Source organism: Heterodontus francisci, chromosome 2 (assembly GCF_036365525.1).
Source record: "Heterodontus francisci isolate sHetFra1 chromosome 2, sHetFra1.hap1, whole genome shotgun sequence".
NCBI classification, from domain to species: Eukaryota; Metazoa; Chordata; class Chondrichthyes; order Heterodontiformes; family Heterodontidae; genus Heterodontus; species Heterodontus francisci.
In genome coordinates this window covers 154,473,874-154,499,573 of record NC_090372.1, presented here as the reverse complement: position 1 = coordinate 154,499,573, position 25,700 = coordinate 154,473,874, and the positions used below count along the sequence as shown (strand labels likewise).

General features: G+C 43.6%; 1 protein-coding gene across 10 annotated transcripts in view; it reads left to right on the top strand.

Annotated features, from left to right (window-relative positions):
- Positions 1-10,796, top strand: part of akap9 (A kinase (PRKA) anchor protein 9) — a 362,971-nt gene extending 352,175 nt beyond the window's left edge. For 4 of the 10 annotated variants that reach the window (XM_068012548.1, XM_068012537.1, XM_068012517.1 and 1 more), the window contains exon 52: positions 8,618-10,796. In XM_068012548.1, coding sequence (XP_067868649.1) covers positions 8,618-8,661 — 44 coding nt within the window. In that variant the 3' untranslated portion in view covers positions 8,662-10,796. Of the gene's footprint in view, positions 1-677; positions 1,108-8,617 lie in introns of those variants that run through there. The other 6 variants (XM_068012489.1, XM_068012468.1, XM_068012458.1 and 3 more) reach the window with 3 other exon arrangements.
- Positions 10,797-25,700: the final 14,904 nt, after the last annotated feature.

The following is a 25,700-nucleotide window of genomic DNA, read 5'->3' as shown; positions in this document are numbered from 1 at the left end:
CTGACTTTGCCCTGAAATTCTGGGGGCTAAATTGGATAACTCACAAAAGTCTGCATTGTTTAAAACCAGCCTAGACCACCTCTTAAAGGGGAGGTGTATTGTGACTGGAGGAGCTGCTGGAAATCTTCTGGGAACTGAATCTGACCAGGGAAAGACAGAAGAATGGCTGAACATGGAAGGGAATGGGCACCCAGAGGTTTCCAACACTGCACTTGAGGTCTTGATTGAGAAGGTGGAAAGGAGGAGAGATGTCCTGTAGCTGAAGAAGGCTGTCCAAACGTGGTCAGAAGGTAGTGGGAGCTGATAGCCATGATGGTCGTTGCCAGAATTCTAGCCCAAGGGCCTGGATGCAGTGCCACAAGAAGTTTAATGTCCTCACATGAGTGGTCAAGGTCAGTGTATGCATCTTCAAATGCCATATCCTACCAACTGCACCACTAGCCTCAATCACTGTTCAAATCATCAGACCCACATCACATCCCCATCACTCACCTACCAACGATCTCTATCCGTCAGGCCTCATATCTAACATACATATGTTTCACCTCACCCTCACACATTTAGCAATGTTGCAAGCTTTACAATCATGTCTTAATGCTTGCACACACTGCCAACCATGACAGTCACATCACCCAAGCATATTGCCTGATACTGACATACTTCCCTTTTTCTCGCAGGAGAAAGTGGCGCACAGCCGGAGGCAACAGGAACTACCAGAAGGGGAAAAGCATGCCTGCATGCTCCATGCCCCATGGAGAAGACGGTGCTGGCCTTTATCAGAACAACTATTGCTGAGGCCATGGGCAGCAACGGGGCTGAAACCATTCAAGATGATGGTATCCTCACACATAGTCCTCCTTCTCACATTCCACTTCCTCCTCATCCCACAATCTCTCCTCACTTACAAACTACAAATGGTGTAAGCATGCACCTCTTACTCCCACCACCTCACCACAACCTTACTGTTGTGCCTTTTGCCTTTCAGATACTTAAGAAGTGCCACCTGGTCAGGTGGTGAAGGAGCGCAAAAAAGAGAAGAATACATGCAGCCACTTGGTTGCATGCTCACAACCACCAGCTCAGATACTGATGCTCTGCATATCCTAGACGATAGGTAAAGGCAGATCTGCACATGGTGAGACACTGGGCAAAAGTGCGCTGCAACCAGAACAGGGAGCAAGGATGGTGCAGTTGCCAGCTTGCCAGAGGGCAAGGTTGCACATGATTTCTCATAGAACTCAGATAAGGACTTTGGTGGGGGAGGCTACAGGAGAAGGCTGATGGGTGTACACAACAAAGTGCTTGGTGCGTTGGGAGGCCTGCCAGTACATCCGTCTTCATGTCCAGGAGCATGGAGGAGTCCAGCACCAACTTGGCACAGGGCTTTGCGCAGAGCTTGGAGCCCATCCTTTCTGTCATGGAAGTGGCAGTTAACTCCATCAACACAGTTCTGAACCCAACCATGATGCAGCGTCCGACAGCTGATGTTTCAGCATCCACTGCATCACAAGCAGTATCCACCAAAGTCTGAGTGCTGCAGTTGAAGCTCCGGCTGAAGTGCTGCAAACTCAGACTGCTCTCATGCAAGCTCAGCTTGCTGCCATTGTGGCTGTGGATGCCACTGTTTTAAAGGGGCTTGCAGGGTGTCTCAGCAGTCTAACAATCTGTCCTCAAACAGATGACTAGGATTGCTGAGGCGCTGCGTCAGGGAATGGCAGTGGCTCCATGGAGCAGGAGTCTGCTAACCTCAATCAGGCTGACAGCATTCTGCCAATCACCATTGTCACTCTGCTACTGCCCTCGCTGTTGCCTTCTGCCAGCTAGCCCAGATTGCTGCCACACATGTTGAGATGCTGCAGTCTGAAGCTGGATTTTCTAGGCTCAGAGCTACTTGAGGTCATCCTCCAAGGCATCTGCAGTCTCCTCCACTGAAAGTCAACAGCCTTCTATTAGCCATGCTGCACTGCATTGGAGCACAAGGACAGGCAAAGACACATGGAAGACAGGCATCATGAGAATGTACAAGGGTGATTAATTTACTTATGTATGCAATATGACATGATTTGATTTATAGATTTGGTTTGGAATGTTAATTCTGTGGTGGCTTTTATTTTTACGTTGTGGTCAAGAGGATGATGTGATGGTCAGTGACAAGAGAGAAGTTGAGGAGAGTGTTGATGAATTGGGGTTGTGGTTACTGGTATTGCATTTGAATGAGTTCTTCATGAACAATCCAGGCAGAAAGGGGCTGTCTAGGTTGCCACCTTCCTTCCTCCTCCTCTTGCCTGATAGCTGGTATACAGGGCTGTCCCTTCATAATCACCGGGGAGCAGAGGTAGAGTGGACCCAGATGGGCGGAGCTGCTTTCACTTCTTCAGTGTTCCAACTGAAACTGAGAAAAATCTGAAAAAAGTGACCTCACAGGAAAACTGGTAGGGAATCTGCGCTAAATTTGAAAAACTAATTACCTAAAGTAAAGTAGAGATGGCAGGGCAAGCGATGTGGCATAGCTGCATGATGTGGGAGCTGGTAGATCCCATTGTGAGCCACAGTGACCACATCTGCAGCAAATGCTTGCAGCTCAAAGAACTTCAGCTCAGAGTTGATGGGCTGGAGTCCAAGCTTCAGACATTGCGGCACATCAGGGACGGGCAGAGGTTCCTGGACACTGTGCTTAAGGCAGTCACCCCCCGTAGATTAAATATTCCAAATTCGGCCAGTGGTCAGGGACAGGAGGGTGTGACTGCAAGTGAGGCAGGTAGAGGGATCCTGAATTCAGCAATGGTGGAGCCTCAGCTCTTGACCTTGTCTAACAGGTACAAGGTACTTGCTCCCTGTGTGGATGAGGAAAAGGACTGTAGGGAGGATGAGCAAACTGACCACTGCACCGTGGTACAGGAGACCATTCAAGCGGGGGGAGCAAAAAGAAAATTGGTTGTGGTAGGGGATTCCATAATTAGGGGTACTGATAGCATCCATTGTAAGCAGGATCGAGAGTCCTGCATGGTATGTTGCCTACCTGGTGCCAGGGTGAGGGACATCTCTAACCGGCTTGAAAGGATATTGGAGAGGGAGGGGGAGGATCCAGTTGTTGTGGTCCACGTTGGGACAAACAACATAGGCAAGACCAGGCAAGAGGACGTGTTTGGGGATTATCAGGAACTAGGAACAAAATTAAAATACAGGTCCTGGAGGGTTATTATCTCTGGATTATTACCCGAACCACATGCAAATTGGCTTAGGGATAAGAAAATTAGGGAAGTAAACACGTGACTAAAGGAGTGGTGTGGGAAAGAGGGGTTCCATTTCATGGAGCACTGGCATCAGTATTGGGACAGGAGGGAACTGTACTGTTGGGACGGGCTCCACCTGAACCAATCTGGGACCAGTGTCCTAGCGGAAAGGATAAATAGGATGGTCACAAGGACTTTAAACTAGTAAATGGGGAGGGGGGGAGGACTCCGGGGAAGTCAATACAGTCTCAAAAACAAGTAACAGGGCAGAAGTAAAGAAACAGTCAGGAACCCTACTTCAGGAACTACAGGTAATGGCAAAACTGCAAGAAGTATACTGGTTAAACCAGAAGAGAGAAATAATAAACAGGCGAATAAAGCATCAGTGCTGAGGGACAGGTTAGGGGGTATAGCCCAAATAAAATTTGGGCGGCGCAGTGGTGAGCACTGCAGCCTCACAGCTCCAGCGACCCGGGTTCAGTTCTGGGTACTGCCTGTGCAGAGTTTGCAAGTTCTCCCTGTGTCTGCGTGGGTTTCCGCCGGGTGCTCCGGTTTCCTTCCACAGCCAAAGACTTGCAGGTTGATAGGTAAATTGGCCGTTGTAAATTGCCCCTAGTGTAGGTAGGTGGTAGGAGAATGATGGGGATGTGGTAGAGAATATGGGGTTAATGTAGGATTAGTATAAATGGGTGGTTGTTGGTCGGCACAGACTCGGTGGGCCGAAGGACCTGTTTCAGTGCTGTATCTCTAAATAAATTAAAAATAAATAAATAAAAGTTCTATATACAAATGCACGGAGTGTCAGGAATAAACTAGATGAGTTGCAGGCGCAAATTCAAATGGAAGATTATGATGTGGCCATTGCGGAGAGATGGCTGCAGGATGGTCGGGACTGGGAACTAAATATACCTGGTTATAAAGTTTACAGGAGGAACAGGGAAAATGGCAGAGGGGGTGGAGTAGCCTTACTGATTAGAAATAATATCACCTCATTGGTGAGGGAGGATATAATGAGGGGAAAGCATCCAGTGGAGACCTTGTGGGTGGAACTGAGGAACAGAAGATGATCTAAAACTGTAATGGGGGTTGTGTATAGACCCCCTGGTAGCAGTTCTGAGGTGTTGGATTGTATAAATGCACAAATCAGGCAAGGGTGTAACAAAGGCAGAGTAGTATTAATGGGGGATTTTAACTTGCACATAGATTGGGAGAGGCAGACTAGCACCTGTCGGAAAGGTAGTGAATTTCTGGAATGTGTCCGGGATAGTTTGCTACAGCAATACGTCCTAGATGTAACAAGGGGACAGGCAATATTAGATTTAGTTATGAGTAATGAGCCAAATTTAATTAGTAGCCTAACTGTGTGTGAACATTTATCAAATAGTGATCACAACATGATCAAATTCAAGGTAGCGTTTGAAAGTGAAAAGCATGAATCAGCTACTAGAATTTTAGACTTGGGTAAGGCTGACTTTACCGGAATGAGACAGAGACTGTCCACAGTAAACTGGGAAGATCTGTTAATGGGTCAAACGACTGAAGAACAGTGGAGAATATTTAAAGAAACATTTAACGAAATACAGAGCGAGTATATACCCCTGAGACGAAAAAGCTCCACTTCACAGAAAAAACAGCCATGTACAACTAAAGAGATTAGGGATAGCATAAAACAAAAAGAAATGGCTTACAAAAATGCAAAACTCAGCACAGATCCGGCCGAATGGGATTGATACAAAGACCAGCAAAGGGTCACAAAGCAGCTTATAAGAGCTACTAAAAGGGATTATGAAAGGAAACTTGCAAGGGAGATCAGAATCAATAAGAAATTTTATAGTTACATAAAGGGAAACGGGTGGCCAAGAGCAATGTAGGCCCACTAAAAGCTGAAAATGGAGATATTGTCATTGATAATGGGGAAATGGCAGACATGTTGAACAATTACTTTGCCTCAGTATTTACAGTTGAAAAAGAGGATAACTTTCCGGAAGTCCGGAAAAAATTAATAGCCGATAGGGGACAGGGACTTAATACAATTAACGTAAGTAAAACATCAGTAACAAGGAAATTAATGGAACTAAAGAGTGAGAAATCCCCAGGACCTGACGGTTTCCATCCGAGGGTGTTAAAGGAAGTAGGGGAGCACATTGTAGATGCCCTAACTATAGTCTTTCAGAGTTCCCTAGATTTAGGAGTGGTCCCTCTGGATTGGAAAGTTGCACGTCACTCCACTTTTTAAGAATGGTGAAAGGGGGAACCAAGGAAATTACAGACTAGTTAGCCTGACATCTATGGTGGGCAAGTTGCTGGAGTCTATAATCAAGGATAGGGTGACTGAACACCTAGAAAAATTTCAGTTAATCAGGGACAGCCAGCATGGATTCATGATGGAGAGGTCATGCCTGACAAATTTCATTGAATTTTTTGAAGAGGTGACTAAGATAGTGGACAGGGGAATGTCTATGGATGTTGTTTATATGGACTTCCAGAAGGCTTTTGATAAAGTCTCACAAAAGAGACTGTTAACAAAATTAGAAGCCCGTGGAGTTGAGGGCAAATTATTGACATGGTTGGGAAGTTGGTTGAGGTGGTAGGCAACAGAGAGTGGGGATAATGGGTAAATAATCTTGGCAGGATGTAAGTAGTGGTGTTCCACAGGGATCTGTGTTGGGGCCTCAATTATTAACATTATTCATTAACAACTTGGATGATGGCATAGTAAGTCATATCCAAATTTGCTGATGATACGAAGTTAGGCAGCATTGTAGACAGTCTAGATGATAGCATAAAATTGCAAGGAGATATTGACAGACTAGGTGAATGGGCAAAACTGTGGCAGATGCATTTCACCGTGGGCAGGTGTGAGGTTATCCATTTTGGACCAAAAAAGGATAGAGCAGGGTACTTTCTAAATGGGAAGAGGTTAAGTACAGTGGATGTCCAAAGAGACTTGGGGGTTCAGGTGCATAGATCTTTAAGATGCCACGAGCAAGTGCAGAAAATAATCAAAAAAGCTAAAGGAATGCTAGCCTTTATATCTAGAGGATTGGAGTATAAAGACACAGAGGTTATACTGCAGCTGTACAAAACCCTGGTTAGACCCCACTTGGAGTACTGTGAGCAGTTCTGGGCACCACACCTTAGAAAGGATATATAGGCCTTGGAGGGAGTGCAACGTAGGTTTACAAGAGTGATACCTAGACTACAGGGGTTAAGTTACGAGGAGAGATTACCCAAATTAGGCCTGTTTCCGCTAGAATTTAGAAGGTTAAGGGGTGGTCTGATCGAAGTCTTCAAGATATTAACAGAAAAAGACAGGCTAGATAAAGATAAACTATTTCCACTGGTTGGACATTCTGAAACTAGGGGGCATAGTCTAAAAATTAGGGCCAGTCCATTCAGGAGAGATGTTAGGAAGCATTTCTTCACACAAAGGGTGATAGAGGTTTGGAACTCTCTCCCACAAACAGCAGTTGAAGCTAGAACAGTTGTTAATTTTAAATCTGAGATAGGTAGATTTTTGTTAAGCAAAGATATTAAGGGATATGGACCAAAGGCAGGTTTATGGAGTTAGGCCGCAGATCAGCCATGATCTCATTGAATGATGGGACAGGCTCGAGGGGCTGAATGGCCTACTCCTGTTCCTATCTTCATATGACTAGGCTGGGCAGCATGCAACATACTATCTCACATTTTGAGACCTGCTCAGCCGACTACTGAAGGGCTGATCCAGAGCAGTCCAGGTAGCGGAATCGTTGCTTCAGCACGCAAGTTGTTTGCTGTATCACGTTTCGTGTGGCAGCATGGCTCTCTCATTTTATGGATGCTGTGCATTTTTAAAGGGCTGTCAGCCCTGCTCATATAATGCTAAGTTGCCCCCGTTACCGCCCCCTCCCCCACCCCCAACGACAGTGAAAATAAATGTTTGGCCCATTTCCCCCACCCTTCCCAAATACACAGAAATTGCAGAATTGTTCCCTCTTCTCCCCCCCCCCCCCACCCCCACTCCCATTGCCCCAGCTGCACAAAGTGCAGAGGTCACCCCTCCCCCCCCCCCCCCCCCCCCATCCCAACAATAAAAATGCAGAGTTGACCCCATTCCCCACCCCCACCAACTACACTAAAAAGTCTCTGATCACCCCCACCTCACTGGCGCCAGCTTTCCCTGGATGGGAAAGTGAAGGCGCATAAATGCCACCTGTTACACTGAAGATCCGGATCCGAAGGTAAGATCGCGGGGAACTGGATTTAAATTTGTGCATAAAGTTAATTTCAATATTTAAAGTCTGATCCCGTCACCGAGCAGCGAGGGGAGCCATCATGAGCCTCACTGCTGCTGGGAAGATTGGGCCCAGCATCCCGGCAACAGGCTCCATGGTGGGTCGCTGCTATCTTCCAGCACCCCTATCACGGAGCCCGACGTTGGGAGCTCAATACAATTCAGCCTGTAATGTGTGGGAGACTTGGATTTTAATAATCAGTGAGTGAAATTTTGCTTATTTACTGGACAGGAATAATAGTCTGCCCTGCTGTCAGCACCTTTTTGGAAGGGCTAGTCGTAGAAAGTAGAAAGCTACTATGATATCTAATGACTAGATCAAAGCTGGCCATCCCATATTTTTAACTATACATTTAGCAGAAGAAAAGTTTAGGCTTAAAGGCAAAGTCTTTGTTCCTGACCACTTTCCACAAGCCCATTGTGTGCCATATTTGTGAAAGTCATATCACATATTCTGATGGACTTCTTGCCAGTTGTGCAAAAAAGTAATTATCTCTGTCGATAAGGTTGCGTCAGTGTATGGAATTTGTAGAATTGCAGGAATTAGTAAAATTAAATAATTGTACATGCAAATAGTATACAAATGGATATTACCCGTAGTTCCCTTTATATCCATTTAGAACATTACAATTTTTTGTAGGAGAGGCTGTTCAATTTCAGTTAGATCAAACACACAATCAGCGTTGCTAAAGGTTTGTCATGTGCATTGAATATGTTACTAATGCCTGCCAGCGCAGTAGGTTGTTTACTTTCAATCCTGGGTTAAAAACAGATCAATATATCTCTGTATTCAGCCTGAATGTGTGGGTCAGTTCCTGATACCCATAAAGGATGAAAGTAGCAGTGACTATTGGTGTATGTCTTTCCTCAAAGTTGTTACTTATGTCGAGATGCAGTTAGTTAAAAAAAATAAGATTCAGAATTTATTCTAACCCCGTGAAAGCCCCTTGCATTGCAATCAGCTTTTGTTTCCCTTACAGCTTAGATCTATTCAAATGGGTGAATTATGCCAGTTTCCCTTTGTACATTTTCCAATATGGAGTGATTGATGTTTATAAAGTGTACTGTATGACTTGTAACCAGTTTGTTCTCCTCTCTGCTTTCTTAGGTTCAACAACTTATGCTCAGATGTACTATGGGACTAGAAGATAGTGTCATGGAAACAGATTTTGACTTGAAACTGAATTGCCTTTGAAGCTGGGCTTTGTTTTTCTATTTTATGTATATTGTGGGACCATCATGGGTTTGATAATGGAAATGTGAATTGCCTGCAAGTCCAAATGAAATAATTTAAATGAGTTTTATCCTTTATGTAAGTTTAAGCTTCCAGTGTGCACAATATAATCTGTCTAAACAATTTGTGTATATTTGTGGAATGCTAATTTAAACATGATTATAACTTAATGCTGTTTATTTAAAGGGTGGAAGGAAAAATGTTTAATAAGTGGTTCCAAGTGCACTGCAGTCCTGCCGATGGCTGCTGAGCTTACACTACATGGTCCATAAATAGCTATGGCATTGTGGACAGTACACTGTTTGTAGAGGAATTATTTTTGTAATGGTAGAAGTTTTGAATTATATGGGCATTTTGTCAAAAGTATAAAATAAATATGAATTCAAAATTCAGGTTTCTGAAGCTTGCCACTTTGTGTGTGGAGCACATGTATGAAGGTAAGAAGTTAACCTGTCTGTAGAATTTTAACTTTAAGTCAGACTCCCTTTATTTAACTTGTTGAAAGGGAAATTTTATGTTGTAGTCTTCTGCTTTTTGAAAACTGAAATTAGATCTTTTGTTACATTTGACCCCTGAAACCTGATCCAAAACAACAAAAATATTCTATCCTGTTGTAATGGTGGTAAATCTCAAATCGGTGGATATCTGAAGCTGTGTTTTCCTATTCTTTTAATTATATCCTTAACATCATAGGGACAGTGTCCCTTCCAGGACTCTGACGTTCCGCTTAATTTGATTTTTTTTCTGTCACAATATGAGAATGTTTCAATATGGAATGAGAAAATGGGATCCATTCCCATTAAGACCACTCCTTTCAACAAACCATGTTCTGCTTGCATCTTTATAGATGATATCCAAATTATTTAATTTTTGAGGGATGTGAATAACAACTGATAAGACCTCAAAAAGTAACTGAAATTCCTCTTGATTTAGAGTAATTTAAAACTCCAAGAAAACAGTCTTCACATTGCAGTCTGCCTTATTGAACTCTGATGAGTAGCATTTCATAAACAGTTACCATAGTTACTGCAGGACTACAATCATAATCCAGAGTATTTATTAAACAGCCTCTATGCATAGCCTTAAGACAGTCAATGCTGCCTTTAACCAGATCCATCCAAACTATGAAAAGGAGTGAATTCATCTAACAACTTTCAAGGTCTGTATTCTAGTTTTGTTATCCTCAGACCTACTCAGGAAATGAAACGTTAAAAGTTTATTCTAATATTTAGCTGTTCTACTGAGATTTGCTAATTTTGTACATGTATCCTGTAGTACTGGAAGCCACAGAAGTTAAATAACCTGCCACCATCTAAATTATCTATGGCTTTTCAGCATTTCAAATACCAAATCAACTTTCCTGATGGTTCACCTGATTAAGGCTGAGTGAATAATGCAGACCAGAGGGTCCCAGTTTTTATCCCAGTTGCATGATCTCATCCAGGGCAGTCATTGGGGCCTTGGCTTGGGGGTGGGGGGTGGAGTATGTTAGTCAGTTAAATTCTTTAAGCTTATCTTCATAATTTGAGTTACAAGCCATAGAAGTTTGCTTGTTGGTCCTCTCTGAACCCTTTTAAATGCATCAGTGGGTTTTGAAAGTTGGAGTGAGCAAAATCCTATATGTGCCCATTTTTGCAGTTAGACTTTGGTCAAACATGGTCAAATGCCCCCGATATATCCCAGTATTTCATTAGCTTTATTGATAATTAGCTTTCTGCGACTGGATAATTTCAGTGAATGCTCATGAATCATAACAAGTCCTTTCTAATGGATGCCATTCTGTTGGTGAGAAGTTAAACCAAGGTCCCATTATTTCGATGGTCATTAAACATCCATGCCACTATTCTAAGGAGCGGAAATGATTCCTGGTGTCCTGGCCAATGTTTATTCCTAAATACCACCAAAACAAGTGAACATTCATCTCATTGCTGTTTGCCTACGTAACAGTTACTGAACTCCAAATGTAATGTTTCAAAATAGAATCTGTTTATTGTATACCAGTTTTATGTTTCCTGTAACAATGCATGTTGCTTTACATTTATCTAAATTAAACTTTGCTATTCCTTAATTTAACTTGTCCAAATAGTCTCTCCTGCAGCAAACATCTGACCAAAAATCTTGGTATTAGTAACAAAGTTTCTAATATTGGAAGTACTTCCTCCATATTTTTAGTGATGTAAACAGCAGAGAACCCGGAACAGGTCCCTACTTACATACTGCTAAGCTTTCATGAAGTGGCAAACAGAAAATATCTGTGATTTTTCTAGAGATGCAACAATAACTGTACATTTGTATACCTGGTGAAAGTACTTGCAACTCGTGCTGCTGCAAAATGTCCTTTCACTATTGCAGAACATAGACTGTAGCACAAAATGGGTTACCCTGATCAAGAATGCTGAGGCAAATCAAGGAGGAAAAATGCTGAAGGAATGGATGAACATAGAAACCTAAAATGCATGTACACATAGATAAGAAAGGTCAATAGCATTTTGGTTTTTATAGATAGGAGTGCAGAGTACAAGAACAAAAGAGTAATGATAAATTTGTATAAAGCAATGGTTAGGCAACAGTTATTCATGTATGCAATTTGAGTATCATTTAATAGAGAGGACATTTAATGCCGTAGAGGGTATATAATCACCAGGGATAGGAAAGCCAGGGTCATGAAATATGTAGGCAAAGGTTGGATGTTCAGAAATATTTATTTTCATAGTCATCACCCTCCTGAGCAGATTGCTAGAGCTTGCAGTGTCTATTGATTCATGGCAGCTCATCAAAAGGAGTTGGATAAGTTCCTGAAAGAGGAGGTGGTTTCAGTTTATGGAAGGGAAGGTAGCTGTAAATTATGGAATTCATGAATTACTGCAGTTATCTAGAGCTTGTTTGACAGCCTGAAGTGGTCAAAGAAAAATTTCCAAGTGTTTTTTTTTACCTATTTTGGTCACGAGCTTCCTCCCCACCCACCCCCCTTTTTTGCCTCTTCCTCTGTAATTGCGGAAAGGATGGATCAGTGGTAGACGAGGTTGCCATGTCTGGATGGGGAAAGCTTGATGTGCCAGACAGAATAGTTACAGCACAGAAAGAGGTCATGCGATCAGTCGTGTCTGCCGGCCCTCTGCAAGAGCAGCCCAGCTCGTCCCACTCACCCACCCTTTCCCAGCAGCCCTGGAAATTTTCTCTTTTCTGGTGCTTATCCAAATCCCTTTTGAAAGTCTGAATTGAATCTGTCTCCTCCACACACTCAAACAGTGCATTCCAGATCCTAACCACTTGCTGCATAAAAAAGTTCTTCTTCATGTCACCATTGCTGCTTTTGTCAGTCACCTTAAATTGGTGTCCTCTGGTTCTCGACCCTTCCGCCAAAAGGAACAGTTTCTCTCTCTCTCTCTACTTTGTTTAGACCAGTCATGAGTTTGAACTTAAAAGCAAAATACTGCGGATGCTGGAAATCTGAAACAAAAACAAGAAATGCTGGATTCACTCAGCAGGTCTGGCAGCATCTGTGGAAAGAGAAGCAGAGTTAACGTTTCGGGTCAGTGACCCCCCTTCGGAACTGACAAATATTAGAAAAGTCACAGATTATAAACAAGTGAGGTGGGGGTTGGGCAAGAGATAACAAAGGAGAAGGTGCAGATTGGACCAGGCCACATAGCTGACCAAAAGGTCACGGAGCAAAGGCAAACAATATGTTAATGGTGTGTTGAAAGACAAAGCATTTTGGTAGATACCTTATCAAACACCAGGAGGGAAATAGAAAGCAATGAAGGTGAACAAGGTAAAAGAGACAAACGAAAATCCCGTCGGAGAGAAGAGCAGAACTTCTTCAAGGTAGGCATTCCTGGAAGAGAAGTGGCAGTGAATTAAACACTAAAATAAAAGCAAAATACTGCGGATGCTGGAAATCTGAAACAAAAACAAGAAATGCTGGATTCACTCAGCAGGTCTGGCAGCATCTGTGGAAAGAGAAGCAGAGTTAACGTTTCGGGTCAGTGACCCTTCTTCGGAACTGACAAATATTAGAAAAGTCACAGATTATAAACAAGTGAGGTGGGGGTTGGGCAAGAGATAACAAAGGAGAAGGTGCAGATTGGACCAGGCCACATAGCTGACCAAAAGGTCACGGAGCAAAGGCAAACAATATGTTAATGGTGTGTTGAAAAACAAAGCATTTTGGTAGATACCTTATCAAACACCAGGAGGGAAATAGAAAGCAATGGAGGTGAACAAGGTAAAAGAGACAAACGAAAATCCCGTCGGAGAGAAGAGCAGAACTTCTTCAAGGTAGGCATTCCTGGAAGAGAAGTGGCAGTGAATTAAACACTAAAATAAAAGCAAAATACTGCGGATGCTGGAAATCTGAAACAAAAACAAGAAATGCTGGATTCACTCAGCTTGAACTTGTCTATCAATCTCCTGTCAACTCCTTTGCTGTTCTTGTATGTTTATAGGAACATAGTTATGAGAAACTTGAAGTACTGAAACTAATGCCCTGGAGCTAGGATAGCTAAGGAGATTTAATAAAGGTTTTTAAACTGGGGGGGTTTTCAAAGGGTAAATAGGGAAATACTAATTCCTCTGGCTGTGTTTGCAAAATCCATTGCAGCTTTTAAAGGAAATGTAGATAAATATTTGAAGCAGAGAATGAAGCAGGGCTATGGAGAGTGTGTTTTGGACAGCTTTGGCGAAGGGCCACAGACGTACAAAAGCAAAATACTGCAGATGCTGAAAATCTGAAATAAAAACAGAAAATGCTAGAAATACTCAGCAGGACTGGCAGCATCTGTGGAGAGAGAAACTTATCTAACCTTTCAGGTCCATGACCTTTCATCAGAACTGTGATGAAAGGTCATTGACCTGAAACGTTAACTCTTAATCTACAGATGATGCCAGACACACTGAGTATTGCCAGCATTTTCTGTTTTTATGCCACACAGACATGATGGATCAAATGGCCTTCCGTGCTTTTATGATGCCTGCAAACTAGGTTACAGGATACAGTCTGTATATAATGCCTAAGTTGCCAGTAATAACTCTTGGGTCCCAGCTTTGCAGTCACCTATGCAACATGTTTGCCCTAGACAGTTAATACATTGTGTACTTACCCTTTCAAAAAATTTAATCTACTTTGGTAACTTGATGTATAGCTCCACAGAGGCTGGTCTTTGGTACTTCAACCAAGTGAAAGGACAACGTATTCAAATCACATCCTGTATGCATGCAACCAAATACACAGTGCAGGTGTTTTCCAGCACAGGGCACTGATTAGGAAAGGTAAATATGAGTTCTTTGAATTTATTCCTCCCTAGCCTTGATGTCCTGAAGCTGTAGTCCCGAAGTTATAATGGTACCCTGGGCTAAAGCGCCAACCTCATGGCAGGCAAACGCGTCAAACCTAAAGGTTGGACCTATTTGCCAAGTTAAGGAGCTGGCCATGTTATTATAATGCATATACAACCTGAATAGTTTGGAAGTGGACATGGAGTCTTACAATCAGTCTTACGCATTGTTATTTGGTCTTTGCTGAATGCGACTGTTTTTTTGTGTGCCGAATGCCCATAAATTAGTTGCTGTGGTGATTTGTTGCTTTTTGACTTTCAAATGGACAATTAATCACTCTGTAGAAAATTGTATCACCAGCAAAGATTTCAACGGCATAAACCAAACCAACAGTGAGGAAAGGAAAGAATTTGGGCTGAAATACTCAGGTGCTTCAACCATATTGTGGGTATCTCCCATCATTTTGTTGAAATCCATGCTTAAGCTCAGACCACTGGCCTTGTGCGCTTGCCACATAATGTGGGCTCCAGTGCCAGAAACATGACAGCACTCTTGATATTGTTACGACCGAGGTGGGAGAAATGCACTGTCAGTTCAGTCCCATCACTCCAGAGGTCGCAGCTTATTAAATTTTTCCCACCTAACTGTAAAACAGCCAAATTAAACACTTTATTAGCCCCCAGAATAAAGAAATACACTAAACCAGATATTTTTTAGACAACAACATATTGACTATTTATTAATAAACTAAACCTTAACACTATTAAGATAAACTTATGTCTAAAGACTTTATAACTTCTTATTTAACCTAACCCCCATGCCCACACACATACATTCAAAAACTAACAGTTCACCAATTTTTTAAATGATATTTTAAAAATTAGCTGGTTCTTAAGAATAAATAAATAACTGGGTTGTAAGTCTTTGTGGGTTACGTTCCTGATGGGTGAGGTTCCTAATGTAAAAAATAATCAGATGCCACTCAAAGTCTCCACGCGGATTTGATGAACAGACTTGATGGGCATTCAAAGCACTTCAGCTGCAGCAGGCGCCACACAGTTCTTTCAACACGGAGTATAACGGCAGGTCTATATTTGGATTTTAAAATTGGTAGTCTTTCAGTCGAAACTTTACTGCTAATTCCAGAAAACACAATCAGTCGGGAGCGAGTCAATCTTGAAGCAAAGATTTCTTGGATTGGAAGTAAAGAAAAGGAATTTTGCTACCTCCAGCAATACAAATGTTCTCTTCAAAAGGGTTTTTGTTCTCCTTAGGCAATTAACACAGTCTGTAGCTCATTGTAGAATTTCTGCTGAGAGAAATAGACAGCTCCTTCCTTCAGTAAGCACGCTTTGCTGGTGTGTCTCCAGTCCAAACCGGTTTCAGCCAGTCCCTGCGCACAGTCAAATTGAAACAGCACAGCACGTCTCCTGATGTTGCCTAGGGAACAGACCTGCTGTGGCACTGTTCTTAAAGAATCTTCTCACTCTGTCTTAAAGGTACACTGTTTTGAACAGAGGAGTGAAAAAAAACAGTTCCGTGACAACATTCACCATCACATTAATGGCCCCTATGTGTATGCAGAAATTTGGTCCTGTTTTGTGACGGGCCAGATTAAATGCATGGCTTGTTTAACCATTTTGGGAGGGACAATCTGGTGCCTTCTTTCCAAGGTGGCACTGGCAAAATTTCCAGGAACAGATTGGCTCACCTAAACTGAAATCAAACCATGAAATCTGCAAAGCAAAAATTCCATCACTCTCTGATCATAGAAGGTACATAATGCCTCAGTAGACACATCATGTTGGTATTGAAGAATTAGCTTTAAATATGGGCAAACATTTGGAGGGAAACTGCCCAACAATCCTTGGGATCCTGATTCTGCAGATGGCATACTTGGAAAGGCCAAAGAGCAGGCCCATCAGAAGGTCCTCTAACTTCTTCACCCTGCACATCATGTGTCTAAAAATAAACAGGATTAAAGCCAAAAATGTAAAAACATCCCTCTCAATGAAAAGTGGAGGTGCAGCCCCACCCTGCATACATGGGAAGCATGAATTACTTGGTGCCACAAAAGGAGTGGTGGGGACAGCAGTCCATGAAACAGCAGGCTTAGCAACTATTGGCAGCTACTGGCCCTTTTAGTACCCTCCACTCCTAGACCGTGATGATAAGCAGAGACCTAACCCCAGAAGTGAATATTGAAACAAATGGGCAAGTTCTGGGAAGATGATGACACCAACGAAAGACTGAACTCCAGATTCCTCAACAGTTCTGATGTTGAAACCCAAGAGCAGTGCCATCCATTGGAGATGCTAATCTGAAGCTGCTAGCAACTCTTTGCAGGGAGTATCCTGTTTTTATAGCATATTAATGTAGAAAAATATCCCAAGTCATTTCACAGAGACATAAAGAAAAAATGAAGACAAGGAAGTGAAGGACATAACAGCAATCGGTGAAATACTGCCCAGAATGGAGTATTTCCAGGAGCCAATTTGGATGTTTTTGAGGTGGGAGATATGATCTCCCACTGGTTTGCGCCAATGAGCAAGACTGGTGGGTTGAAAATGGAAAGAGTGAACCAGCTGAATAAATATTAATGTTAAGCCCTGGGTTGGATTTTTTTTTTTACTTTTTTTTAAAGTTAACTCCAGCCATCAGACACATCTCTCTCTCTCTCTCCGACTTTGTGTTCTGGCATGGGCAAATGAGAATTGTGAAGGTGCAACTGATAGAATACAGCTGCTCCTTCAGTTAGAAGAGCATCTCTGATGCAAGAGACCAAGGTCAGGACTTCTCACCTAAGTCCAGGTAAAAGATTGGTAGCTCAGATAGTGTCAGTCCCTGTAATAGAGCCTTTTTCTTATTTTAGGCCATCCAGCTGGTAGATAAAATACAACAGTGCTTGATGCTACAGAGGATTGGTTGTGTAAAGCCATTGCTATATTGTCTGGAGACAGAAAGTCACTTCGTCTTAATCAGATGAGCAACTGTCTGCCTCTGTTGCAAATTCAAAATGCCTAAAACAACCCAGTAACCGCTTCTGGCTCAAAAGTCATTCAACTTTCTACTGCCCTGGTGACAAACTGTTAGCCATCACTTGGCCGATCACCAAGACCCTCCCCAGTAATACAATAGATAATTGATAATACAATACAAGAGATAATACAATACAATAGATAATACAAAGTCAAAAAGGAATGAAACCAGATGGACCACCCGGCATCGACGTAGGCGCCGGAAATGACCACGGCAAACCCAGCTCTGTAGACCCTGTCTGCACTGAGTGTTGCTGGAGGACACTGTGAAGAAGGAAGTTTGGTAAGTGAAAGAGTTCAGGAAGGAGGGGAGCTATAAATTAGGAGAATTAATTTGTTTTCACTGAGAGCTACTTTGAGTGCACAGAGAGTAAAGTGGGAGTTCGTGCGTGAGGCAATTCAGTGAGGGAGGGGCTCCTTTTTCTTTCTTTTCTACCTTTTTTCAGCCTCCAGTAGCTGCCCCTCTCTTCTGTACAGGAGAAGAAACTGATTGGTGAGTAACTGGCAAGTTATTCTACTTCTCATTGTATTAAATAGTTTTTAAAGTTACGGTATGTCAGGTCAGCTCGGCCAAGTTACGGTACATCATGCGGTATGTGGGAAGTCATGGACACACCACGTGTCCTAGACGAACACATCTGCAGGAAGTGTCACTGGCTGTAGAAGCTTGAACTCCGGGTTTTGGAACTTGAACGGCAGCTAGCGTCACTGTTGTGCATCCTCGAGGCAGAGGACTACGTGGATAGCACATTCAGGGAGGTGGTCACACCGCAGGTTAGCAGCATGCAGGCAGAGAGGGAATGGGTGACTGCCAGGCAGTCTAGGACAACCAGGCAGGCAGTGCAGGAGTCCCCCGAGTCTATCTTGCGCTAATCGGTTGACCATTTTGGATATTGGTGAGGGTGATGGTTCCTCAGGGGAGTGCAGCCACAGCAAAGTCTGTGGCACCACTGGTGGCTCAGCTGCACAGGAGGAGAGGAAGAAAAGTGGAAGAGCAATAGTAATAGGGGATCAGACAGGCATTTCTGCGGCAGTAAACACGACTCCAGGATGGTATGTTGCCTCCCTGGTGCCAGGGTCAAGGATGTCACGGAGCAGTTGCAGGATACCCTTCTGAGGGAGGGTGAACAGCCAGAGGCCGTGGTCCACATTGGTACCAATGACATAGGTAGGAAGAGGGATGAGGTCCGGAAAGCAGATTTTAGGGAATTAGGAAGGAAATTAAAAAGCAGGACCTAGAGTAGTAAGCAAGCAACGTTAGAAGGCTGGCGAAACAAAGGCAAGCATCAACTAGGTTTAGAATGCAAAATAATGTCAAGAAGGCAAGGTTAAGGGCATTCTATTTGAATGCAAGCAGCATTCGCAACAAGGTAGATGATTTAAAGGTACAAATAGAGGTAAATGGGTATGATCTAATTGCCAGAACTGAATATTCAAGGATAGTCGACATTTAGGAAGGACAGGAAAAGGAGGTGGTGCTGTGCTGATAATAAGGATGGGATCAGTACATTAGTAAGGGAGGATCTCAGATCAGAAGAACAAAATCTGTTTGGGTGGAGCTAAGAAACAGCAAGGGGCAGCAAACATTGGTCGGAGTTGTTGATAGGCCACCAAACAGTAGTGGTAGTGTGGGGCTCAGGAGATTAAAGAAGCATGTAGTATGAGTAATACAGTAATCAGGGTGACTTCAATCTGCATATAGACTGGGTAACCCTAATGAGCACTAATGCTGTGGAGGATGAGTTTCCGGAGTGTGTTAGGGATGGTTTTCTAGAACAGTATGTTTAGGAACCAACTGGAGAACAGGCTATTTTAGATTTAGTATTATGTAATGAGAAAAGGCTAATTAATAATCTAGTTGTAAAAGAGCCTTTAGGGACGACTGACCATAATATGATAGAATTTTACATTATGTTTGAAAGTGAGGTACTTCAATCTGAAGCCAGGGTGTTAAATTTGAACAAAGGAAATTATGAAGGTACGTGTAAGACACTAGTGCAGCCTCAGCTGGAGTATTGCGTCCAGTTCTGCACGCCGCACTTTAGGAAAGACGTGAGGGCACTGGAGAGAGTACAGAAAAGATTCACAATGGTTCCAGGGATGAGGAATTTCAGTTATGAAGATAGATTGGAGAAGAGAAGGCTGAGATGTGATTTGATCGAGGTATTCAAAATCATGAGGGGTCTGGACAGGGTAGATAGAGGGAAACTGTTCCCACTCGTGAAAGGATCGCGAACAAGAGGGCACAGATTTAAAGTGATGAGAAGCAAAAAGAATAACTTTTTCATGCAGCGGGTGGTTAAGGTCTGGAATGTGGTGGATGCAGGTTCAATTGAAGTTTTCAATAGGGAATTAGACAGTTATATGAAAAGGAAGAATGTGCAGGGTTATGGGGAGAAGGCAGGGGAATGGAACTGAGGGGATTGCTCTCTCAGAGAGCCAGTGCAGACATGATGGGCTGAATGGCCTCCTTCTACACTGTAACGATTCTGTTATCCTTTTGAGGGGCAAATTGGCTGCGCTGGATTGGAAAAATACATTAAAAGGTATGACAGTGCATAGACAATGGATAGTCTTCAAAGAATTATGACATAGTTTACAGCAACTATACATTCCTTCAAGGCACAAAAACCCCCAAAGTACAGGTAGTCAACTGTGGCTAACAAAGGAAGTTAGGGATTGTGTAAGATTAAAAGAAAAGATCCATAAAGTTGCCACAAATAGTAGTAAAGCTGAGGATTGGGAGGCTTTTGGGATATAGCAAAGGAGGACCAAGAAACTGATAAAGGGAGAATAGAATACGAATGTAAACTAGCAAAAACATAAAAACTGACTGTAAAAGCTTCTATAGGTATGTAAAAAGGAAACATTTGGCTAAAACAAATGTGGGTCCTTTACAGGCAGTCAGGAGAATTTATAATGGTGAATGGAGAAATGGCAGAGAAGCTAAATGATTACTTTGTGTCTGTCGTCACTGACGAAGATACAAGAAATCTCCTAGAATTAGAGATCCAAGGGACTAGGGAGAATGAGGAATTGAAGGAAATTAGTATTAGTAAGAAGGTTGTATTGGAGAAATTAATGGGGCTGAAGGTTGATGAGTCCCTGGGACCTGATATTCTACATCCCAGAGTGTTGAAAGAGGTAGCGATGGAGATAGCAGATGCATTGGTTATCATCTTCCAAAATTCTATAGATTCTGGAGTGGTTCCTGCTGATTGGAAGGTACCAAATGTCACCCCACTATTTAAGAAGGGAGGGAGACAGAAAACAGGGAATTACAGACCTCTTAGCCTACATCAGTAGTAGGGAAAATGTTAGAATCTATTCTAAAGGGTGTGATAAATGGACACTTGGATAATAATGATCTGATTGGGCATAGTCAACATGGATTTATGAATGGGAAATCATGTTTGACGAACCAGTTAGAGTTTTTTGAGGATGTTACTAATAGAATTGATAAAGGGGAGTTGGTGGACATGGTATACTTGGATTTTCAGAAGGCTTTTGATAAAGACCCCCACAGGAGGTTGGTTAGCAAAATTAAAGCACATGAGATCGGAGGTAATATTACTGGATTGGATGAAGGATTTATTAACAGGCAGAAAACAGAGAGTAGGGACAAACTGGTCATTCTCATGTTGGCAGGCTGTATCTAGTGGGGTATCACAAGGATCAGTACTTGGGCCCCAGCTGTTCACCGTATATATCAATGATTTGCAAGTGGGGACCACATGTAGTATTTCCAAGTTCGCAGATGACACAGAACTAGGTGGGAATGTGTGTTGGTGCAGGAGATGGAAAACAGCTTCAAGGTGATTTGGACAGACTAAGTGAATGGGCAAGAACGTGGCAGATGGAATATAATGTGGAGAAATGTGAGGTTATCCATTTGGTAGGAGGAACAGATGTGCAGAGTATTTCTTAAATGGTAAGAAATTAGAAAGTGTAGATGTACAAAGGGACCTGGGTATCCTCGTCAATAGGTCACTGAAAGCTACGCTGCAGGTGCAGCAAGCAATTAGGAAGGCTAATGGTATGTTAGCCTTTATCGCAAGAGGATTTGAGTACAGGAGTAGTGAAGTCTTGCTTCAATTGTATAAAACCTTTGTTAGATCGCACCTGGAGTACTGAGTGCAGTTTTGGTCCCCTTACCTTCGGAAGGATATTATTGCCATAACGGGAGTGCAATGAAGATTCATCAGATCTGTTCCTTACCTATGAAGAGCAATTGGGGAAACTGGGCCTGTATTCTCTAGAGTTTCGAAGAATGAGAGGTGATCTCATTGAAACCTACAAAATACTGAAAGAGATAGACAGGGTAGATGCAGGTAAGATGTTGGGGAGTCCAGAACCAGGAGACACAATTTCAAAATAAAGGGGAAGCCACTTAGGACAGCGATGAGGAGACACTTCTTTACTCAGAGGGTTGTGAATCTTTGGAATTCTCTACCCCAGAGGGCAGTGGAAACTCGGTCATTGAGTATCTTTAAAGTAGACATTGACAGATTTCTAAATACCAATGACATAAAGGGATAGTGTGGGGAAAAAGGCATTGAAGTGGATGATCAGCCATGATCGTATGGAGCAGGCTCGATGGGCTGAATGGCCTACTCCTGCTCCTATGTTCCTATGACCCTGCAACGTCCTCCTTACTAACATCTGGGGGCTTGTGCCAAAGTTGGGAGAGCTGCCCCACAGACTAGTCAAGCAGCAGCCTGACGCAGTCATACTCACCAAATTAGACCTTACAGACAATATCCCAGACACTGCCATCACCATCCCTGGGTATGTCCTGCCACACCGGCAGCACAGACCTAGCAGAGGTGGTGGCAAAGTGGTATACAGTTGGGAGGGAGTTCCCCTGGGAGTCCTCAACATTGTCTCCGGACTCCATGAAGTCTCATGGCATCAGGTCAAATATGGGCAAGGAAACCTCCTACTGATTACCACCTGCCACTCCCCCTCAGCTGATGAATCAGTACTCCTCCATGTTGAACAGCACTTGGAGGAAGCACTGAGGGTGGCGAGGGTGCAGAATGTACTCTGGGTGGGGGACTTCAATGTCCATCATTAAGAGTGGCTGGGTAGCACCACGACTGACTGAGCTGGCCGAGGACATAGCTGCTAGTCTGGGTCTGCGGCAGGTGGTGAGGGAACCAACATGCGGGAAAAACATACTTGACCTCATCCTCACCATTCTGCCTGTCGCAGATGCATCTGTCCATGACAGTATTGGTAGGAGTGACCACCGCACAGTCCTTGTAGAGATGAAGTCCTATCTTCACATTGAGGATACCCTCCACCCTGTTGTGTGGCACTACCACTGTGCTAAATGGGATAAATTTCAAACAGATCTAGCAACTCAAAACTGGGCATTCATGAGGTGCTATGGGCCATCATCAGTAGCAGAATTGTGCTCAACCACAATCAGCAAACTAATGGCCTGGCATATCCCCCACTCAACCATTACCGTCAAGCCAGGGGGTCAACCGTGGTTCAATGAAGAGTGCAGGAGGGCATGCCAGGAGCAGCACCAGGCATACCTCAAAATGAGGTGTCAACCTGGTGAAGTTACAACCCAGCACTACTTGCATGCCAAACAGCAGAAGCAGCATGCGATGGGCAGAGCGAAGTGATTCCACAACAAATGGATCAGATCTAAGCTCTGCAGTGTTGCCACATCCAGTCGTGAATGGTGATGGACAATTAAACAACTAACTGGAGGAGGTGGCTCCACCAATATCCCCATCCTCAATGATGGGGAGCCCAGCACATCAGTGCGAAAGATAAGGCTGAAGCAACAATCTTTAGTCGGAAGGCCCGGGTGGATAATCCATCTTGGCCTCCTCCTGAAGTCCCCAGCTTCACAGATGCCAGTCTTCAGCCAATTCAATTCACTCTGCGTGATATTAAGAAACGACTGAAAGCACTGGATTCTGCAAAGACTATGGGCCCTGACAATATTCCGGCAATAGTACTGAAGACCTGTGCTTCAGAACATGCTGCACGCCCTAGCCAAGCTGTTCCATTACAGCTACAACACTGGCATCTACTCGGCAATGTGGAAAATTGCCCAGGTATGTCCTGTACACAAAAGCAGGACAAGTCCAACCCGGCCAATTACAGCCCCATCAGTATACTCTCATGTCATTGTCAGTTTTATCAAGCAGCACTTGCTTAGCAATAACCTGCTCTGTGACGCTCATTTTGGGTTCTGCCAGTGCCACTCGGCTTCTGACCTCATTACAGCCTTGGTTCAAACTTGATCAGAAACTGAAATACAGTAGCCCTTGACATCATGGCAGCATTTGACCAAGTATGGCATCAAGGAGCCCTAGTAAAACTGGAGTCAATGGGAATCGGGGGAAAGCACTCCGCTGGTTGGAGTCATACCTAGCACAAAGGAAGATGGTTGTGGTTGTTGGAGGTCAATCATCTCTGCTCCAGGACATCACTGCAGAAGTTCCTCAGGGTAGTGTCCTAGGCCCAACCATCTTCAGCTGCTTAATCAGTGACCTTCCCTCCCTCATAATGTCAGAAGTGGGGATGTTTGCTGATGATTGCACAATGTTCAGCACCATTCGTAACTCCTCAGATACAGTCCGTGTAGAAATGCAATATTCAGGCTTGGGCTGATGTGTGGCGCGAATATTACTTGCCACTTAAGTGCCAGGCAATGACTATCTCAAACAAGAGAGAATCTAACCATCTCACCTTGACATTCAATGGCATTGCGATCGCTGAAGCCCCCACTATCAACATCTTGTGGGTTACCATTGACCAGAAACTGAACTGGAGTAGTCATATAAATACAGTGGCTACAAGAGCAGGTCAGAGGCTAGGAATCCTGCAGCGGGTAACTCACCTTCAGCCTCCCCAAAGCCTGTCCATCATCTACAAGGCACGAGTCAGGGGTGTGATGGAATACTCTACACTTGCCTGGATGGGTGCAGCTCCAACCACATTCAAGAAGCTCGACACCATCCAGGACAAAGCATCCCGCTCGATTGGCACCCCATTCACAAAGTTTCACTCCCTCCATCACCGACGCACAGTTGCAGCTGTGTGTACTATCTACAAGATGCACTGCAGCAATGCACCAAGGCTCCTTCAACAGCACCTTCCAAACCCATGGCCTTTACCACCTAGAAGGACAAAGGCAGCAGTTGCCTGGGAACACCACAACCTGCAACTTCCCCTCCAAGCCACACACCATCCTGACTTGGAACTATATCACCGTTCCTTCACTGTCACTGGGTCAAAATCCTGAAACTCCCTTCCGAACAGCACTGTGGGTCTACCTACCCGACGTGGACTGCAGAGGTTCAAGAAGGCGGCTCACCACCATCTTCTCAAGGGCAATTAGGGATGGGCGATAAATTTCCTAGCAAGCGATGACCGCATCCCAAGAATGACTTAAAAAGATGAGCTACTGAAGAGAGTATGTTAACAGACAGGAAGCAGAGAATGGGCATAAATGGGGCATTTTCAAGTTGGCAGGCAGTGAATAATGGGGTGCCACAAGGGTCGGTGCTGGGGCCTCAGCTATTTACACTCTATATTAATGACTTGGATGAAGAGACAGAGAGTAATGTATCTAAGTTTGCTAATGATACAAAGCTCGGTGGAAAGGTAAGATGTAGGGAGGGCGTAGAGAGGCTGCAAAGAGATATAGACAGGTTAAGTGAGTGGGCAACAAGATGACAAATGGAGTATAATGTAGGGAACTGTGAAGTTGTTCACTTTGGTTGTAAAAATAGAACAGCACAATATTTTTAAAAAGGTAGGAAACTGCTAAGTGTTGATGTTCAAAGAAACGTGAGGGGTGGGGGTTCCGTGTACAAGGAACGCACAAAGTTATCATGCAAGTGCAGCAGGCTATTATGAAGGCAAATGGCATGTTGGCCTTGATTGCAAGGAGATTGGCCTACAGGGATAAAGAAGTCTTGCTAAAATTGTACAGGGTTTTGGTGAGACCGCACCTGGAATACTGTGTGCAGTTTTGGTCTCCACATTTAAGAAAGGATATACTTGCACTAGAGGCAGTTCAGAGAAGATTTACTGAATTGGTCCCTGGGATGAGGGGGTTGTCCTATGATGAGAGGCTGAGTAAATTGGGCCTGTATGCTCTGGAGTTTAGAAGAATGAGAGGGGATCTAATTGAGACATACAAGATTCTGAAAGGGCTTAATAGGGTGGAAGCTGAGAGATTGTTCCCACTGGTCAGGGAATCTAGGACACAGGGACACAGTCTCAGGATAAGGGGCCAGATTCAGGACTGTGAATCTTTGGAATTCTCTACCACAGAGGATTATGGATGCTCCATCATTGAATACATCTAAAACTGGGAAAGATAGAATTTTGGTCTCGCAGGGAATCAAGGGATATGGGGAGCCTGCAGGAAAGTGGAATTGAAGCCCAAGATCAACCATAATTGTATTGAATTGTGGACCAGGCTGGATGGGCCATACGGCCTACTTCTCCTGTTTCTTGTGTTCTTGTATTTGCAATACCCTGGGGATGTGCATCTCAATAAACATGTGGCTATTGGTGAAGCTTGGGGTCTGCAAATTTCCATTGTTGTTTAAGGCAAGTTCTCCTATATGTACAAGTTTTAACCCCTCAACTGTTTTTGCAAT